Genomic DNA, 21,560 nt, shown 5'->3' with positions numbered 1-21,560 from the left:
GCACATCCGCAGATCCCTATTTATAACCAATCGCGAAAATAAAACAACAAATATGATTGTTCTGAAACGCGTACAGAATCGTAAATCTGTTGTCCCTATACGTGACCGAATCGACACCAGTGATTGCGCCACCCACCACTAGCACAACATTTACATAATTAAACGCCTCGGTGCAATCAGACTGACGTCTTAATTTCGCCAGAGCCGCCGGCGGAACAATTTCCCAAATTGAGTCGGAGCAAAAATTCAAATAAATCGGTGAAGTCCACGCCCTACAGATGCCGGGACCTTAATAGCGTGGTATTAAGAGCGTTCGCGATAGAATTCGCCACCCAAGACGTTTGTAATACGTTGTAATGAAGCCGGAATATTAAAAATGGACCCGAACCGCTTATTATGTTCTCACCTTGGCGGGGCGGGCAGCTCGTGAAATACGGCCGGCTAATACGGAGCCCGGGGGCCGCGCCCGCGCCGCCACTACCAATAGTTCCTAATTGTGGCGCTATATGCAACACTCCGGCTTCGGTTCAATTCTCTTTTATAGCACTTGATCACGACTCGATACGTGATGGGGAATCTTAATGTTTGAAATTTCAAAACCAGTTTTCTGTAGGCTAATACAATCTTGCAAGAATTTATACAACTCCAATTTAAAGCTGCGAGCTTTTTCTGTCAGCAGAAGTATTTTTGAAAATAAACTGCTCAATAATTTAATCATCCTGCCTTTAAGAAACGGGTCTCTTGAAAAAAGCTAACTGAATATTGAACAAATCCTTTAAAAAAAATAACGTAAGATTCGTAACCAAATGGAAATTTAATCGTGAGCTTTGAAAACAATTTTGTTATCTACCTAGACATTAAGAACATGAAGTGACAGCTTGCAGAAACAGAAGTGACCAACAGGGCGACAACACATTACGAGCCGAAATGCAATGAGACAAATACAAACAATCCAATCTGCCATCAGAATGCAAACGCAACTATAAATAAATCAGCACCCGAGTAATAGTCATCGCACATTAAACGATCCACTTCTAAAAATAAACAATAACTACTGGGAATTCTTAAACCCTTTAATTAAATACCAGTAGCTATTAAAATCTCAATCATCTCGTCTTGTCATCGCTCCAAATTACCTTCAAGTACTAAAGTTGATTTATTTACTTAATGATGTAGACTCAGACCCTTAAGCGTAGACTAAACACGTTGCTATTAAAATATTATAGTAAGTTTATTTACTACTTCTTTTATTAACTATCTTCAACGAATGGGTTATTAAGTGCTGAATTGCAACGGAAAAATGTAGGCAACTTGTTTTTCTTTTGTTGGAAATTTCATTGCTTCAGTTTTGTTCTTGTGTTATGAATTATTGCAAGATAAAAGATCTACTTACATTTTGTTATGGTCTTTTCTTAACTTCACTAAAATAATATAAAGCTTCGTTGTGGAGGGGGAGGAAGAAAATGTCCTGTTTTTAAATAATCAAATGATGTAGTCTTTTAAGGAATAATGCTCATTCGGTTCTTTATTTTAAGAGACCTATGGAAGGCTTTATAGACATACAAGCAACAAAAAAATTATACCAATAAATCTTATAATTTTCAACGTTTACGTAATTTGTCATGAGATTTTCAAATCATCCACTATTGCTTCATTTGTAACAAATTGATGTGATCTTCGAGTTGTAGCAATGTGAATCACAACATAATCTGGACGACGATTAACGCGACTAACGCTAATAGGTTCGAGACGACCGTTGTTAATCTGACGGCAAATTAACCATTAGGTAAACCGCACACGGCGCAGGCGCAGCTTCTAAACTTCTAACTGTATAGGGATGTCCATAATATCTAATATACTGTTGAAAAATTTTTGACATTCCAATAACCGAATGTTTTTCACCAAAAAATGTACCTATGGAAACTCTATGATCAGAAAGGTATCTTTATCTATCAAAGCAAGCAAACGTTTAAATAATAATATGTTGTGACAATTTAAAATTATTTCTCTTCATGTAAACTATGATTTCATTTGTGATTTTGTAATTAGTAGTAGTAATAATTGAGAATGTAGTAAAAGACTTTGTTCGTAATGTATCTCTTCCATATGTTACGATAGTCTGAAAGAATTACGCGTTGATTGATTCATCCAGATCATTTAATAACGACAAAAAGAATGAAACCTAAGAAATACCGAAAGTTTTCTTGAGCGTGTCACCCCTAGCACTGAAGTAGGAATTTCGTTACGGACTTACGTAAACTCGTTTCAAAGCGAGACTGCGTTGGTTATCCGTTGGTCTGAAGTAAACGAATTAATATCGCCCTCAATTTGATTCTGCCTAATTGACGGCTTGTGTCTTACTAATTTGATGTAGGTGAATGACTAACATTATTTAGTTAGAAATAAGACGACATAAACCATAGTAATATTATTATTATATGAATGTGAAAGTAAGTCTGTCTGTCTGGTACGATTTCACTCTCTTAGTTGGTAACTGATAGTAAAATTCGGAAGCGCGACAGTTTTTTTCTTTTCTTCTGAAAAATATAGAGGTTATCTTCCAACTATGATACCAAAGATAAGACAACCTACATATGACGTAATATTGACTTAAGACTGAGGGTCATTGATTTTTAGCTAGTTAGAAAGGTAGACCTTTCGAACTGACGAAAACCTGACCTTAAATATTCGACAAATCGGATAAGGTAAGGTAGAAATATGAAAAAATTCTGAAGACATTTCTGACCGTCGTTTGTATAAGCCGCAGCGTGATATTAGATATGCAATGTTGCAATATGAAGCCTTACACTTACCTACAATACGTTACCTAAGGAAATCTTATTAATTCATGACTTTTCAAGGACATCCTTAGTTGTTACTGACATGGTTCAGTCGGTGATTTGTATTGTTTCATTTGTGAAAAGAACGGAAAGAAACTACTAGGTGTTTAATAAAAGTGGCCAGAAGTGCCTCGCTAGCTATTCTCATTAGCTTTTCATTTTGAAGTGTCGATAAAATAACTAATTTCGACTTTGACAATAGTAAGTGTTAATAGTTATGTCCTAAATAAATAAAATATTTGGCTTTGATATTATCTTTGTAAAAAATATTTACGAACTCTCCCCATGCATTTCCAGAAAGGTTCAACAAAAATGCGGTAAGTTTTCTTAAATTACATCGTAATTAGTATGTCTGTACTGTCGAGTATCGAGAGTTTTACATTTAAATTTACTGCCAAAATAGTTCTTACGGAGCCCGGTAGAGGCGCTAAAAAGATTTTCGAGTAAAATTTCTCGATAGCTAGCCAGTTGATAGTAGTCAATAGTGGCAGAAAATTGGCCTATAGAACTAAAGATTCAATTTCTTGCATTAACTCATCACTCAATGACGTAACGCACAAAACAAAAGAACAAAAGTTCCATGAATGAAGTACTTACATTACATAAATCACGTAACCAAAGGAATTTAAACAATCATTACCCAACCAATAATTCATCTGACGCAATCGGAATCGATACAAAACTATATTTAAATCGATAGTAAAGTCATCGAGACAACGCAATATTAACTCATCGTATCGATTTTTTGTAACGTAATTATCACCTCGGCCCTCTAATGTGGTACCTAATTTCTTGTGTGGGACGAAGCGAGATCTTTTATAGATCCCGCTGAGGGGATCCGGAGGCTGACTGTTACACCGAAATGGATGTTTGTTACACGAGCAATGTGACTACGAATGTTCGGTCATTAGAAACGTATTCGAATGTTAGTAGAACTTTTGCCTCAATGCCTTATTACTAAACTCTGTAAAAGTTTGGATTTTAGCTAGTAGCTGTACATTGTTTTGTCTTTTTCACTCATAGATTGCTTTAAACTTAATTCTGTACATAATAGGTAAAAATAAATAAATAAATATTTTTGGACAAATAAATAATCAATCCTTGTTTTTATATTATTAAAAAGTACAGGAGCAAAAGTTCATTGCTGGTTTCTGTAATGTCCGAGTTGTTCACATAAAGTGCGTAAATAAGTAAAAAAATATGAAGTAGGTATTTTTAATTTAAAGTTTTAATTGCGGTTAACTTAAAAGCAATCAGTTTTTTCTCAAACATTAATACAGTGACATATACCAAATTAAGCTCAAAAGGAAACGACATGAATCATACAATCTGATTGCAGATCTGGTTAATATATGTTTCATTAAAGTATTTTTTGCAATTGACTATTCCGTGGTGATTTTGGACGTATAAAAAGCTACACCTGAGTACATTTTTTCACAGAAGAATGATACATTAATTGTAGGATAAATTCATACTCTTTCGTCTCTCTTTTATTTATAGTTCTCATTAAACTTATACTTACTAAACATTTTAGGTTATTTCAGCTTGACATGGTAAACTTACGGTACTTTATGCTGAAGCTCACAAAACTTTATGTATATCGAAAGAAATACCACCGATACATTCCGGTGTAATCGAGTCCGACTTTATTTTGACATTAATAAAAATATCATCGCAGGGGTTATTATAAGCGAGCGTGTCTAACAAAGATCTCTCTGGGAGGCTGTTAATTATGTAGCCACAAAACAAAATGTTGGCCCCGACCGAACAATGGTCAAGTGTGGTCCGGACCACCGGCCTCGCTCCCACATTAATAGGTCAATTTACCTTCACGGCTTGATACGCAGTAATGTGTAATATTAAATATTTGATGTATATGGATAAAAACTAGATGAATTGGACGTTGTTTTGATGTGATGGCAACTTTTTTGATTGGATGCTGGATGAGAGGCTATTTTTAGATTCATTCATTGTGAAATGATGATTTTGGAAAATCAAAAAAGGGCTTTATAAGATTTTTATGTGGTTTCTAATCGCTTATGTTCTTAAATTCACCTTAAATGGATTCCATATTCTTTTCATAAGCGAATGAGAAAGATGATATAGAATAATTATATTATAAGGACTTCTTGCCATTTTCTCTAGCTGTTATTCAAAACTATCTAGAAGTAAACAATAGCTTAGAAACAGGAATCAAAAGTACAATAAAGTTGATAAATCAAATTCATTGCACAGACCACCTAAGACTGAAACTAAACTAGAACAGTATCGTGACAAAAACTCGCAAGTCTGTAGTATTTCATCGTAAATCGCAACTTTGTTGTCAAATGTCTTGTTATAATCGCCATCGTTAATGTCAGATATAAGTAGGTGTGCAACAGTAAATTATGATTTAATTAGTTTATCGTGTTATGTGGCTACTTTAAGTTTATGACCAAAATATCTATGGAAAATAGCTAGTAGACCACTTTGTTTTATGGGTTTGCGTAGTCCATATTTTTTTATTGATTAATGGTGTAAATTCGAGGATAATTTAAGGTTTCCACCTTTATATACTTAGTCTAGTACTATATTATGTGGAAAATGAAACGTCGTTTTTCGCTTACGACCGCCTAATATCCTGGTCGGACTTTGTGAAGTCTGTAAGACGTTTTGTTAATGGAGAGTATGTTATTTAATTTAATAAATGTTGTGAATAAAACATTAGATAAGTTATTGTGGTGTTTTTAATAGTAAGACAGTTAGCGCAGCAACATTTCGGCGTGTAATTGAAACAGTTTTCTATTTAATTCAGTTATGCCTTCTACCACCAGTCAGATAAATATAAATTAACCTAACTGGTCTATTTTGTTTTGGTTAAAAATCGGGTATGTGTCTTAAAACATTATCAAACTAAAAACAAAGCCACCCGGACAGAATTTAAAAGAAAAGCTTTTACGTTTTCAATAAAGACGACTGATTAACTCTTTTGTCCGTTGGCATAAATTAAAAATAGTGTAGATACAACCTTATTATCTCACTATAAATGTCACTGGTCTCCGGTGGGTCCGAAATAAATTAAATGGCCGTCTCCCTATAATTAACAACTATAAACGTATAACAAATTAAATAATTTGTACCTAAGCGTCGTGTTTGTATTAAAAAAAACGAATGTATGAACGTAAATTGTATTAAATCGTAAATCCCCTTAATAAGTAAGCAGGGGACGCGGTATGCCGCTCTCTTGTCAGATTTGGTTACGGACATTAATATAATATTATTTACCACTGTACCTATTCACACTAATCAAAAACTATTCACCTTATAACAAAGTACATAAGGTACACAATCGTATAATTTTTAATTTCTTAGCTGCAAGTAAAGGTTGGTAGTGTTGTATTTAACTTTGGTTTGACATGTTTATTATTAGACGGAAGAGGCCTATTAAATTATTTGTAGTAATCCTGCACAGTAGGTCTGAGTATTTTGGCCGGTTTGTCTGCCGCTTGTCGGGCGGCAGTGTCAGGGCGGTGTAACGTTAATTATTGGACAGTCACAAATCAGGGCTTAAGGCATGTTTAGGTGTCAGTTAGGAAAGTGATGCTCTAGGATCCGACTCAGAGGAATGCTACAGATGTTTTGCTTGTAATTCGGTTAGATGTTAGAGTGGTGGTTGGACAAAAAGTGCTGTCGTTCTGTTTTTGATTTGCTTAAATCTATCTTATTGATGGGATTAAAAGCTGACAGGATAGTTGATAAGCAAACTATGTGGTGCAAAATAATGTGAAATTGTGATGCGAAACAATTAATATCATTTATCTGTGACAAAATTTTACTGTATTTTATTTAAAACTGTAGCTATGGGATAATTGTACTTAACTCAAAAGTTAAACTCACTTGTTATGAATGTGAAGAGATATCGGCGCAATACTGAACTTTCAAAGCTAAAGGAATAAATCATTTTATCGGCTACTGAACATTAGCTCTTCAGTTGATAAAATATAAGTTTTAGGCACTAAAGTTATCAGTAGCCAAATTAATTGCCCTTCCTATATATAGGCACTGTACTAACCAACCACCGTCGCCCTTGTATAGCCAACACCTTATGTAATATTACTCTTCAATCTCACCCTTTCCCCAATCACAAAACAGTAATACAAATGTCATAATTCTACTAGTACCTGATGATTAATCGACTAAATCTCAGGTAATCGAGTGGCCGTTTATTATCACACCCCTGCGGTAAACCTACGTGTACAAATTATGAAGAAAACACGTCAAAATAACACTCAATTTATTCATTTCAAATTGGAGACGAGAGTGCGGGTGAGACTTATTAATTTAATGGGCTATGCGTGTGGTCCGCCTTGTGAAAACACTTGTTCGTAGTTATTAGTCGATTCCTATTCACTCGATACTAAAGTCGGTATGAAAGCAATTTTCAATGAAGGTAGTAATTTGTGTGAGTCGAATAAAATGTGAATGGTTTTTTATAAAGCTTTATTAGAGTGACGGATTATTTCTGAAATGACTATCTGACGTTGAATATGGATTGCTTCTTATTGAGGTAACTTTCTACACTCTAACAATTAACTAGAAGTATGTATGTACTAAGAACTGAATCCTAAGTTAAAACATATTTTTATTTTATATACCGAAAATAATGTGTCTAAATTTTGATCATTAATATGGATTAATTTTAAACATCAAAACCGAAGCAATTAATTCAAAATTTCGTAAAAACTCGCACTAGATATATTCCCAATCGGCAGTCATTATACCAAGTCAAAAGTTTTACAACACCTTCACCACTAATCACACGAAACAAAAACAATTATTCTGAACAAAAACAGACCAACAATCGCGTGTCAACCTCTGTCAATTCCAACTAGGCTCTAAGAAACCGTCATTCATTCCAGCAAGCCACAACTAGGGTGTCCAAATTACTAACTATAGGCGTTAAAGTTACATCTTATTTCATCGAAATTGAACGAAGAGGGCGGGGTCATGTAATCACTTCGGTGGGTGGTCTCGTGGTGAAACTACATGCCTATAAAATATGGTATTATATTGCATTGGCCGATCGTTTTGTGATCACACCCTGGTTATGTGTTGGCTTATATAGTGAGGTTATTGTGTCCTAGCTTTTATGTAGTGGTAAGTGTTTAGGTGGAATTGAATTGTCGTGTTGGTATTTTGGAAAAGAGTCCAGTTGTTGGGTTAAATAAACTACATTTGAAAGCGAGATTTTAAGTTAGCGACTGTTTTAGTTGATTTTTGAGCTAAAATACTAAATCTTACACTCGATACGATAGTACCGGACTCGATACGATATATTATTATCTTTCGCACGAGAAGAGGAATTAGTACAAAGCCTTCCACCTACGCAGGGTTCGCGGATGAAGTAGAAAAGAACAAAATTCGGAATTTAAATTATGAGTGACACACAGGCTTATGTAGCTGACGATTGCCTATTTGGTACAGCTACCTTATTTTGGAAATGCCCAGAAATATTAATTAAAGTCTAGATAAATAGTGCATGCTAGGGACTTACTAACTTGTCATCAAATGTAGGAAATCATTCAGCACGTTGGACTTGCTTTCGTGCTTTTATGACTGTTAAGTCTCCCAAACAATACAATAGAAATATTTTCACCGACACTTTGATAATAATTATTCCTTGTCCTTGCTTTCATCATCACAAGTTGGCATTAGTGATGCACCCCGGCATCGAACACGGGACTAACGAGGCAAATTGAAGTGTCATAGTGCACTAGTGTCTTTTTATCTTTGCTCTTGTATAAACATCAAAGTTAATTGGATTTATTCGTATTGTGCGTGCATAATAATATGTTTTCGGGATATTTTGTTTGATTGAAGTCTTTTGATTATGTACCTACTTTGGAACACAAATTGAGAGTTTAAGTTTTAAAGAGTCAGTGATGATTGTTTTCTTGCTCTACTACTGACTGTCGTAACTAGCTATGCTTAAATAAATTCAATTTAAATTCATTTTTCTTTTTTATGGAGGGAAGTAATGATATCAAATCAAAATTAGATTTTTAAGGACATAATATGTTGTAGCTAGGAGTGCTTAAAATGGGCTTGGAAACATCGGGCATTTTACTTATTAGTATCGAAACCGACTTTGAAATTTCAGAAAATGAGAAGTTAAAATCTCCATCATCAATTAATCAATGCCTATCCAATATTACATAAAATATCAAATAAACAGAAAGTACTTACCGATCTTCCCGCATTATTATTATGCACATTAATCCTGGACTGCAGGTCATCAACCTGCTCCCTCACATCCAGGAACTTCTTGGAGAACTCGATCCCATAAGCCAAGTTATGGGAGCAGCCACTCCACTCCCACTTGTTAGCCCTCGCCCTCCCCCTAGGGTCGTGGGAGGCTCTGTAGCCTAGAGGGTCGCAGCCGCAGGAGAGGAGACGACCCTGGGCACAGGCTCTAGCCACGGAGTGCGCGACTCCAGCAGCTGTTAAAGCGTAGAGGAATGAGGACTCGCGGAAACCTGGTGGAAGAAGAAGGCTATATTAGAATGTGAAAATGGTGATGAAACTTAACTTATTAATTTATTGAAAAGTAAACTTAAATATATTAAAAGATTTCTTGACTTCCTTGATAGAAATTTAGAAGTTACTGCATTTAGTAAAAACTAGGGTTAATTTTATTAAAAAAGAAAATTTGGAGAGCGAAAAATTCAGTCGCCAAAACCCGTCACCTACTTGTAAATTTATCTTGTCTGTATATAATAATATCATTAATCACGATCACAAGATCAGCTACTAAGAGCACCAATCATAATGCCGCGTCCGCACGTTTGGCACTTGCAGCAAACTCCAAGCCTCTACAAACGTTTGGCTTGATTTAGGGAATCAAACATCGCTATCCACACGCTTGCGAGTGACTTAGTATGTTCTGAAGTGGCAAGCATAACGGACGTGATGGATATTGAGGTTATATCAGCCATAACATTTGGTTTAAGTTAATTTTATTTAAAAGAAAAGAAAAAAAACTACTAACGATCAATATTTTATAATATGCGATCATTTCAAATGCCCTCGGCGTCGAAAGATTGGCTCAATATAGAAAGAGAATTAAGTCTGCTGGGCTCCAGTACACAAACCAAACTGAGCGCGCACCAACATGTGGATGCGTCGCAAGCGCTTGCGGCAAATTTCCTTTGATTTGTGTCAAAAAACCGACACCCGATCGGAACGGCTACAAACGCTTGCAAACCTTCACAAACCATGGCAAGCACTCTCTCCACACGTTTGAATTTGTGGGCGCTTGTTGAGGTTTGGCAAGCGTGCGGACGCGGCATAATAATTAGCCACCAAATCAATACACTTAGAAATTAAAACTCCCAACCGGTGCATTTGCAACAAGTAAATGTAGCACTTATCGAGCCAGTTCTATAAAACGAGAGCTAATAAAGTTGCTTACATGAAAGCCCACCCAGGCTAGAACTCGTCCCAGCCTATTTATCTAAAACTTAATCCTGTTAAGCGAATCCTCGTCTGTCAAGAGATCTACAGTCATCAGCATAAATATGACTACAACATTTTCGAGAATTTACATTAAGAAGGAGATTACACTGTGGTTTCTTTGAATTCGTTTGAGGATAGCTGTCTAACTATACCCACTTTCAATAATTATTATGACTGTGATAAAGTTTAAATTATCATTGCTATGCCCTGTCATATCTCTTTAGTCACATTAAATGTATTTTTCTGGTGCAAAAACCTACGAACATGAGTTGTCAAGATACTGCCTACGAACTGGTTTGCAAATTTACACTATCATCAATAAAATACATAACTTTGGACGCGTCCTTTACTTAAATTGCATGATCGATTGACAAAATTACGTTCGTCTATTTATTTATGCATGTCGCTGTACAAGAAATGAATGATATTTGAATATTGAGCCGGCTAGCTCATACTTCGATATAAAATTTATATCGTCGCGTTTTATAGGTGTAGCTAAAATAAGATAGTGTGGATATAAAGCCACTGGATAAGAGCACAATAATAATTTAATTGATTATTGAAATATTTTAATCATGTCTGAGGGCAAATACGCACAATAATTATTATTTTAGTAGCCACTTTGAAGTGGAAGCTATGACCTTATTTATTATTTCAACGCTAGATGGCGTTACATGTCATAACAAGATCATAATTTCAAGCTTAAAACAAATTGAAGATTTTAGCAGAGATTTACGAATTATGATTTTTTGTTAAACTTTACTTATGCTTGACCAAAATAATAATTAAGCTTTTACTTTACTTTATTCAGAAGCAACTTGACCAAAAATGAAACAATTAATAGTGTTTAACAAGTCTAAGTTTTTAAGAAAAATAGTTAAAGATTTTTTTAGAAACAACAACAGAAACTCATTGGGACTTTATTACATCCAAAAGACAATATATGTTTAAATAATAATGTAAAATAAATAATAATAATAGTACCGATAGACCCTACAGCGTCTTTACCTGAGGATACAGCAGACATCTTTCAATAATAAGCACTACAAAAAATTCACCAAAGATTTTCAAGCACACTTTTCCTATAGTTCACGGTCACCTCGCCGCAAAAACCTTAGCGCCACGTGTGGTGGGTTCGAATCCCACCCGGGACAAATCTTTGTGTGATGAGCACGAGTATTTGTTCTGAGTCTGGTTGTCAATTTATCTATTTAGGTATTTAGGAGTATATAAGTATGTTAATAAGTTATTTGGTTACCACAGTACATGCTATGCTTAGTTTTGAATCAAATGAACGTGTGTGAGTTGTCAAATAATATTTATTTATTTATTTATAGTCTTTCAGCCTCATCCATCTCTCATACATCAACGTGGTCGGATACATCTGGTTCTTTATTTCCCTTATTCGGTGTGTGGTCGGTGCTCGCACGCGGAAGGCTTGCATTCCGCCGCAGCTTGTACTTACAGCACAAACCTTTATTTATGTACGTTCAACTCTTCGCACATATCAATGTATATAGAAAAGTGATATGGTAATGGAGAATGTTTCCGAAACAATATTGATAGACCAAAATGAAAGTCTGACAACCAGTCTTACCGAAGGATATCATGTTATATCCCAGGTAACTGGGTTGTGGAGGTCAGATAGGCAGTCGCTCCATGTAAAACAGTAGTATTCAGCTGCATCCGGTGAGACTGGAAGCCGACTCCAACATAGTTTGGAAACAAGGCTAAGCTGATATTATACTACGTATATATTGATAGACTAAAATGAGCCACCCAGTCCAAAGGTGTATCATCCGTTTTTGCGACAATTACAATATTTATATCAATGAGTCTGAACAAAAGTATTTTTGGTGGATACTGATACATAGGTATTTGAAAACAAGTAAGTTAAGTATGTTTATTAGATAGTAAATTGCTTTAAATTAATTCCTATTTCCTAACCGGAGAAAACACAATTTGATACCCCATAACTTATTTAACACAGTAGCTATCTTCGTGGCTTTATTCTCAGTTAAACTTAGCCTATTCTGAGATATCATTAATATATAATCTATAATAAAATATTTCCTGTTCACCGGTTATCTAGCTACCGTAGTTTCAATAAATATGAAGCAACAAGTATACGGAACATTCCGATCATATCGCGATTCGGTATTTATCATATTATAGCGAACTACAGTCCACATTCGATCTACTACGTGACCAGAATGCTTAGAAACAAACCGGGACTTTGTATTAGAGAAATTGATGATAATATTCCTTTTATTGAAAAATACTAACTTCTATTCAATACATTTTTTCAAGACAAGCAAGGTATTGAGTCTCAATGGGCTCAATTTTCCAGCTAAACTTTGAAATCCTTTTTGATGAACACGTGGTTTCTTAGCTAGCTAGTACTGCTGCCTTAATTTGTTAAATATTATTACGAAAAGATGTTCCGCCTCAAGACAAGCTATTATCTTATTTTGAGCTATTTAAAAATTGTGTTTGTTAAGAGTTTTTTTTTCATTATTGCCAATTCACCACTACTGCTAGTTTACTACTAATAGTCCTGTACTCCTGTAGTAATCTCAGTATGTTTATTATTAATTTTATAAGATGAGCAATTACTTAATCATTAACTAAAGTATCTGTATTCGTTGATAATACATACTTAAACATTCAACAAACAGAATATTCAAGCATCCTTGTCATGCATTACAAGAAGCGCAGTCGTCCGGCCAAAGCCCGAAGTCTGGCCACAGATTTATAGGAACGCGGAACGATACAACCACCATTTATCTGTTTAATGCAATAAATTAAATACTCAGGACCATTCGTGTGATCTTCAGATAAGCTATTGCCTCGCACAATGTAATCTTTTAACCATACATAGAATGATGACCGATTTGCATTTCGCTTAGGTTTGTTCTATTAATTGTGCTTTTACTGTCCGAGTATTCTTGCTATTTCATTGTATTGAATAGGGCATATGTGCCATCTTAATGGGCAATTACGGAGTTATGCCACCTGCTTTTGTATCGCATCCTGTTGTGATTTGTGAGTCCGTTTGATTAGCTTTGGTTTTATTTGAATTCTTATTTGATGAAATAATGTGACTAATTTTTATTAGTGTCCTGGTTGTGAGTCAACTTATCAATGCGATAGTACCTAATATCGCCTGCTGTGTCTTAGTGTCAGAATTCAACTTTATTGACCATTAGATGACGTTACAAGGTAAACTTTATTACCTAGATGTGTTTAACTATACTTGAAGTAAGTAAATATAGACGTACAAATTCGTATATAAGTAAGTTATCAATCAGCGATATCATTACCAAAGGAGGATTGAACAATCTTTATAATTTACTGTCGTCATTTTCAAAAATAGGTGTGATATAGCTGCTATGTTTCGTCGTTATAATTATGATCGCTGGATGGAAAATTAAGAGTTAATTTTCAGAAGAAATCCGACTCAATTATCAGACTATATTTCAATTAACAAAAGCAGTAGTAATAAAATAGGTAAACTCTAATCAATCGAAGTGTGGAATTAAAGTTCTTTAATCATGCAATTTTATTTAATAGACTACAAATATTGAGAAAAAATATTTATTTTACAATCCATAATGAATCAGTAATCACTGTTTATTAATTAATACCTACATTTGGTTTTGCCTCGCTCCCACGACTTCACCCGAAACGCTATCTCCATAATTTTGATCCGAATGATTCGAATAAATTAAAACGATTGTATCGAGTGATTAATACGAGGATCGAGTTATCTCTACGGATTAGTGGCCCCTCACTATAGAGTGAGCCTAATTGACACCCAGAGATATGGTTTATTAAAATAATGGGCTTTTTATTCCCAAAGACTATGGTATTTGAAGCTGTACGTATCTTGATGTTCTATCCATGTTATTTAATATCGTTTTAAAATATTATTGCGTTGTTATATTTGAAGTAATTTGGGGGAATGCGCCACGTAAATGCTGTTGTTGATTGTGATCTTTGTTCATTTGTAGCTGTCGGCCGCGTGAATTCATTTGTCAATGGAGTAAAGGTTTAGTTGATTAACTTAGCATTATAATAAACTATTATCGATTCTTTGAATTAATAACTACGCAAATAACAATCAAAGTTAAATAATAATCAGTTGCGTTAATTAGTTTCGTTCAAAAGAAAATATGTTCCACTATTTCCTATAACACATTCTAATAAACATAATGTCCAGTGATAGAAGAAAAATCAACACAATAATTCAATACAAAGACCTTTTGCGAGTGTAAGTCAGAACGCAAAAACTTCAAGACATGATTTAGGATGAATCGCGTTTAATATGATGATAATCATTATAAATCAACCATTATCTTCGTAAAGTGATCGTTCGCCCGATGAATTAATACCGTATGATGAGCTTTTATACTTCACGATTATTTTTGTCATTAAATTATTTTGAAGTTTTACACAATCGGTATCCTGAGTCAACGTACCAATTCTATAATTTGTTAAATAAGAATCAAGAGAAGATAAATCATTGGTTTCTATTTGAACAAAGAAAATACTTTTTGAAGTAGGCTTAAGATCTCCTCCACAACAACATCGATACATCGTTAACATATCGTACAGTGTAAAAGCACTTCCCTACTATGGTTATCACTCCGGATCGAATATAAAACTCTGATGTATGTTACGGTGTCCCATCCAAATAGGGGTACGTTATTGTTTATTTATAAACTTTGTCCATCCAGGACGTGCTTTTTCCGAGTGGCCAGTGACAAATTTATATTTGTCGATCGTCCGAGACGCGATAGAATCGATACGTCGCGATTTATAGCACGCTCGATTGATCGATTTCGATGATTTCAAGTTATGTATCGCTCGGGTTTACTGTTACCGACGAATTATTGTATGCTTGCCAAAGTTTGTTTGTCTTCAAAATGAGAACTGTTCGGGTATGGGACTCGGGTTCACTGAATTGGATGTCCGCAACTCAACTCGAAAAGGTTCTTTTAAATCGTGCAAGTAATTAATGAATAAGCGACTGTTCAAAATATTTGGAAGCTTAGCGGTCGTTTCGTTCCCAACTTACATCTAATAACTAAAGATATGTTTTTAAATTGTCTTGTCAAATCCGTTTATTTTCAAACATTCGAAACATCGAGCCACTCGATTTGGACACGGAAATTGAACACGGTTCTTAATATTTTGATCTTTTGTTACGTTGTGTGCACCACAATAAAAGTCAAACAGCAATGAATGGTCGCCGGCTTCAGTTAGTTAATGGGATTCGTATTGTTCGGTCAAATGTTCTCACACTCAACCAAATAATTAAGCATGACTCGAAAATTAGTTTTATTGAATTCTAAGTAGACACAAACAATTATTTGAAGCGAGTTGTTTAAAAATCAAACAGGAACATATGTAGAGGCGGCTTAACTGCGCCGCATTATACCACGGCTGTATTATAATTACCACCATCCCACGTTTTAGTGTCAATTTGCGTCAATTAGTCTGCCTTAAGGTCGTATATCGTTCGAATCGATACCCGTGCCGAATTCCTTAATCGACTTTAATGAATTCCGATTATTCGTTTTCGACTTTTTCCAACGAAATGCTCTGAATTTCGAACGGGTGACAGATTTTAAATTCTTCCCTTACACTTGTACAAAAGTTTTTTGTGCGTGTTTGTTTTAATAATGCATGATATGTAATTATTTTCGTTACGAGTTGTCTCGTAAAAAAACGCTCGGCGATTTACGACACTCGGCTCTACAACGAGTTCTGTCCTCATATAATTTGTTGCTGTATAATTAATATGAGAGCGATATTTGCAATTTAAATATTAATATATCTGTCCAATAGCGTTCGCGTTACCCATAAGTAGGCACGATGTTGAAATGGAAGGAGTTTTATGCGCATTTGCGATTTAAAGTTGGTCGGTTGCTCAACGAGACAAAAACAAGTAACGCTTCTGGACCTAATTACTTATACCTGTCCATCAGTAGGACAGCTGGACACTGGACACTGGACACTTGGACAGTTCGCGTCGTCTCGCCGCGAGCGCAGCGCCACCTCGATTCCTCGAACCAAGGATTAAATTGGTAAATCTACATTCGTCCCATATACGGCGACGCGGCGCCGACTTGCAAAAAATCGACGGCCTAAGTAAATACAAATTTCAATTTTATCATTGAACGTTTTATTTCATTTCCGATTCTTAAGCGTGTACGAACGCGGACGTTTTATATAATCGAATGCGCATAATGATAGGTTTTTCCGAGCAGCGTCGGCGGTGGTCGGCTTTTTCCGTGTTGTGTAACATTGTTTTTGATGCGCGAGCCGCTCGCCCGACGCGCATGCGCTCGCGCATCATGCGTGATTTACGATTGTGCACTTTGTGATTCTTAAAACAGTTTTTAGTGGAGCTTCTCGCTTCAAACTCGATAGCTTATAAATCTGGCGCCAAAATGAATGAACTCTCATTGAGTTTTTCGCTTGTCAATTATTGGAAATGCTCTGTATATATTCATACAATTACTGGTAATGATTATTTAAGTTTTTGTGTAGCTCTTTATAAGGATAACGGGGTGGTTGATTTGTTTGGGAGATGTAAGAATAAAATTAGGAGATATGTAATAAGAATATTGTTTTATTTGCGTGTACTAAAGCAGTGATATACTAAACATTTAGAAACCCAAGCCTTTGATCACCAAGCAAGAAAAAACATAAGCTGAACGACTCTATATCTTACTATTCAAAATACATACTTGAGAAGCATATTAACATTTTAACTGGTGGTATTTTTACGTCCTCACTAAAGTACGTGGTCTCCGTAGATAATGAACGTATAAGGGAATCATTGAGCGTTTATTGTGTTTGCATTATTTAAAGGACGCCATTATGCAAATTTATTATAGTGAAGACTATTTTTGTAGTGGCTGTTGCTTCAACTTGTTTATTTTACTTGCTGATTATTATAAAATTAACATTTTCGCAAACATTAAATAATTGCTGTGTCTTAAGATTATGTAAAAAATGTTTGGATATTTCATTATATGGATTTTGAAACGGATTTGTATAGATTCAGAAGATTTCCCATTGCAATATTTTTATTTTCTTCATGTTGTACAAAAAAAATAATTGAAAGCTACTAAATATAAACTTATATTTTAGTACACATAAAATTAACATAGAGCCAAATAAATTAAAGTTAACAATTAAATCATGAAATATAAAAAACAATTGCACTCTTTCTTCTACTCTACGTGCTGTCATCAGTATAAAAAATAACTTGAATATGCAACACACACATAAAATTATATCCGTAGCTGGAAGGGTTCTGTATCAATTAAGTATGGTCCGAAACTTCGGGACTGCGCTCGCCTGTTGCGAATCGCTAATTACCAAAACCAGACGATGTGTCCAGTGACGTCATATGACTCTTTTTCGAATAGGGCTACCATGCAAATGTTTTGAATGTAATATAGTATTATTATAATGACAATAAGAATTTTGTATATGTTTGCTTAATATAGGTAGATAGATATTGTACATATTGTAAGATTTCTTTGCAACCTAAGTCAAAACTTCGCATTACTATATCTAAAATTTTCTAAAACGAAACCTAGGTATTTATATAACATTTCTATTACTAGTAACATAGAAGGTAATTTAAATCCGGCTTCGAGCTTTCTGATGACTCATCATCTTTCCATTATATTAATTGTTTAAATTTCCGCAGGATCACTAATACACTTCTCGACTTAATTAACCCTTAAAAGCGGCTTCATAATCCGACAGGGAACAAAAAGGGCAAACAAAAAAGCCACTCGATGTCACGTCTAAAACTGGGAACTTTGAACAAATTCATGTTTTTTATGGGATCTTTTGTGTGTTTTTTCTCACAGTTGAGAGGCATCTGAAGGAGCACGATTCGGTAACGCACCGAGGAAGATGTTATCGCGACCATTAGGGGGTTGAGCTACATCGCATTGAGACATTTCGACACGTCCAACTTTTTGTATAAATCCTTTTAAAAGTTGTTATTTTAGGTCAATGATGGCGCTTTATCGGCACACGTTCTGACATTTTACTTCGCCCGTCAACCGCAAATTATTGCAATAACATGACGTGCCACTTAAAGAACAATATTCGGACCGAAATTATAAACATGACATAAGATGCCATAAAAAATTGGTCCAGTTCTCTTATAATAAAGTCATCCCGGCGAGGCGGACTAAGTTCCCACGACACGCCGACAGATAAGAACATCGTCGGAACAACGCATCATGTTTTTGCAGCATCATAACCACATTGTCGTCGCCACTCCGTCACCTGCGGACACGTTGTTGATATAAAACGCCAATAAATGTCACTTTTTTATGACACATTCGCGTCGTGAATTCACGTCACGTGCGCGTGCGCCGTCAGATTTGTATCGACGCATGTTCGCCACCCTGTGTGCCCCGGCGCGACTCATTCTCTCACGCGACACCGCCGACGTCCGACGCGGACCACGTCTCACGCTAATCTCACCTTCTATCGCGACTATTAACGCCCGAGGCGAAAAACTTTTCCGACAATAGACTCATTAGCCTCACAAAAGTCATTAAATGTTCGACAGTATATTGTAACAGCGTCACGTACGACAAGAGCGCTAACGACGTGTGGAGGATCTCGGGGAAGCGGAACAAATCCCGTGATCTATCCAGAATGCCATCCGTCCACTGCGCTCTTTCATCGATGTGTCTACACGTTCGGGCAAAAAAACCAACGGTCCGGAATCATTATTATCTTTCTTCTTCGATCATCGATCGCTATTATCCTATTTAAAAGCATCTCGATTTGTTCTTCGCTTTTTTTTACTTTCATTCTCCTGTCGGCGTTTCAATTCGGGACCCCAACAATGGCCACGTTAAGAAAGATGTTTAAGTGTTTAGTTACGCTGCTTTTTTCACAATTTTTCAATTTAGACGCAGTCGTGTCGCTGAAGAGCCGGAAGGTGTCGTTACGGAGCATTACCAATACTAATACTGTCGAGCACACAATGGGGCCAATAACATTCTTAACGTTGATCCTCTCACAATTTAATCTACAATTACGTTTTATGCGTCTATTTTACCATCGCACATTATCCAATCTGATTTTATGAAGTCTAATGAAGAATTTCAAACTGTTATTAAAATGCGCGCAGCAATAAAAGGGCGTGGAGAAAATTGAGTAACTTCGTTGGTACTCGAGTCCAGGCAATTCCAGTTAAGATATTAATTGGTCGAGCGGCTAGCGGTGCGGGGGTGTGGCGCGGCGCGGGGGGTGCGCGCGGACCCACACGTAGCGTGAAATCGCGGGGCGCGGGTGCGGGGCCCACCTGGCCACCACCACCTTATTATTTGTTGTCTCCCATCCTCCATGCTCGTAAATTTCCACGTCAACGTGTGCGATGATTGTGGAAAAAACGAGGTCGACAAAGCCTTTTCACACCCGAAGATAGACATAAAGACGGACGACGTTCTGTAAATATCTATATTAAGAATATAATACGTTCAGATGGTCCGTTCACCGGTGGCCTCTTAATGTGCGTGAATAATTTTTCGTCGTAATAAATTCGGATTGTAATGGTTGATCGCGATTGGTTTGAAATTTTAGTTGCGTTTATTTTAATATACAAAAAAATATGGAATTACACGTTGCGTCGATCGGAGACTGGTTTTGGCATTATCGATACTGATTGCTACCACCTACGTTTCGAAATAATCTCGTGGATGTTATTGGTCCTCAGTAACTGACAAAGGTTTCATAAATAAATATGTTTATTATGTTTTCGAAGCCTTTACTTGTGCTGGTGTAATTTGTATGTGCAGTTGGCTTTAATTTCTGTTGCTTTGACAGTTTCATTGTAATAATGTCTGTGTTTAAGGGACAGCGGACCCCCGTTAAAATCTAGTTTATTTTTATTGTAAAGACGTGCTTGTACAGATTCTTACACTTCAATATTTAACTATGAACACTGTTTTTGCACAAGTGTTTTCTTAAAATTGTTTACAATAATTTTCAAGTTCTGAGTAATATTTAAATAGACAAAATCCTCAAACAGCAGCGCGTGTTTTATCTTTATGTATGTTTTTATCTCAAAACGATTAACCCGATTTTGAAATAACTTTCACTTTTATTACCATTTTACATAATGATCTCTGAACTTTTAATTTTACTCTCGAAACTTTAGATTTTAAAGCAGCTTTATTTAACTAAAGCTGCTACCAAAAATAATGATTGCTTCTTTGGTCTGAGTCGTAGCTGTTACGACTGCTGATCACGAGGTTTCGGGTTTCATTCTCTAGTCGAGCAAGTGCTCAATAGTAACCGCAGTTGGATACATAACATAATATACCCGCCTAAATATTGCCTATCAAATAGAAGATATAACAAAAATTAAACTGAACAAGATTTGATGGCTCAAGTAACATCAATCAAGAAAAAAAGAAAAACAGGGGAAACACCTATCGTATATCTTCAAACTAAGAAAGTGAAACCAAATAAAATTCAAAGTACACTTACCCCTCTTCATAATAGAACTAGCATGTGGGTTACTGCTTTTAATCAGCAGACTGGAGCAGTTCCACCTGTGCCATCGGAACTGATGCTGGCACTCCTTGACCGCTAGCTGTAGACCCTCGAAGGCTATAGAGACTGTCTCGGGAGCTTCGTGGCAGACAGATCTTTGTTCCCTGGTCAGTCCACCGACTAATCGGCAGGTGAGGGAAGTGCTGAGCTTCACGTGATTTGGCAGCATGTTGTCTCTTGAGCTGAAATGGAGTAAAAGATGGCTGATTTTTTTTACTAGAATTTTATTTTGGTTTAAAGTGCATCTGGGATAATAAGGATCCAAAATTGTTTAAGTTTAATGGTAATGGCTGCAATTGTTATAACAAATGATTTGTTAGGAAATTTACTGAAATGAAAGAATCATTGTAAGCTCTATCGATTGCTATGTAATGGTGGTGATTGCAATGAACATTTTACAAAACGGCGGATCGGAAATCTGCCATACTGAATAAGGCTTTCGGTACTGTACTGTAATGGAGAGAATTTTATTTGGGCAGAGTTTGGAGTCTTTTCCATTCATTTTATTTTAGAAAGAAGTCAGCGAGAAATTATCGTTCCATCATTAAATCGGTGAAAAATCTCACGAATTAGTCCAAATCTTTATTATACTTAAAAGATACTTTATGTACCGGA

The 21,560-nt window shown here is 35.8% G+C and overlaps 1 protein-coding gene across 1 annotated transcript in view; it reads right to left on the bottom strand.

Annotated features, from left to right (window-relative positions):
• The window catches only part of Wnt10 (Wnt oncogene analog 10), a 33,151-nt gene that overhangs the window by 2,566 nt on the left and 9,025 nt on the right, over nt 1-21,560 (bottom strand). Inside the window, exons 2-3 of the mRNA XM_076135347.1 lie at nt 20,880-21,127; nt 9,066-9,355 (exon numbers count right to left, since the gene is read on the bottom strand). Of these exons, the coding sequence (XP_075991462.1) occupies nt 9,066-9,355; nt 20,880-21,127 (538 nt within the window). The remainder of the gene's footprint in view (nt 1-9,065; nt 9,356-20,879; nt 21,128-21,560) is intronic.

Source organism: Anticarsia gemmatalis, chromosome 3 (genome assembly GCF_050436995.1).
Source record: "Anticarsia gemmatalis isolate Benzon Research Colony breed Stoneville strain chromosome 3, ilAntGemm2 primary, whole genome shotgun sequence".
In the NCBI taxonomy this organism is placed as follows: domain Eukaryota; kingdom Metazoa; phylum Arthropoda; class Insecta; order Lepidoptera; family Erebidae; genus Anticarsia; species Anticarsia gemmatalis.
The sequence above is the reverse complement of the archived record's forward strand: the minus strand, read 5'-3'. Positions and strand labels throughout refer to the sequence as shown.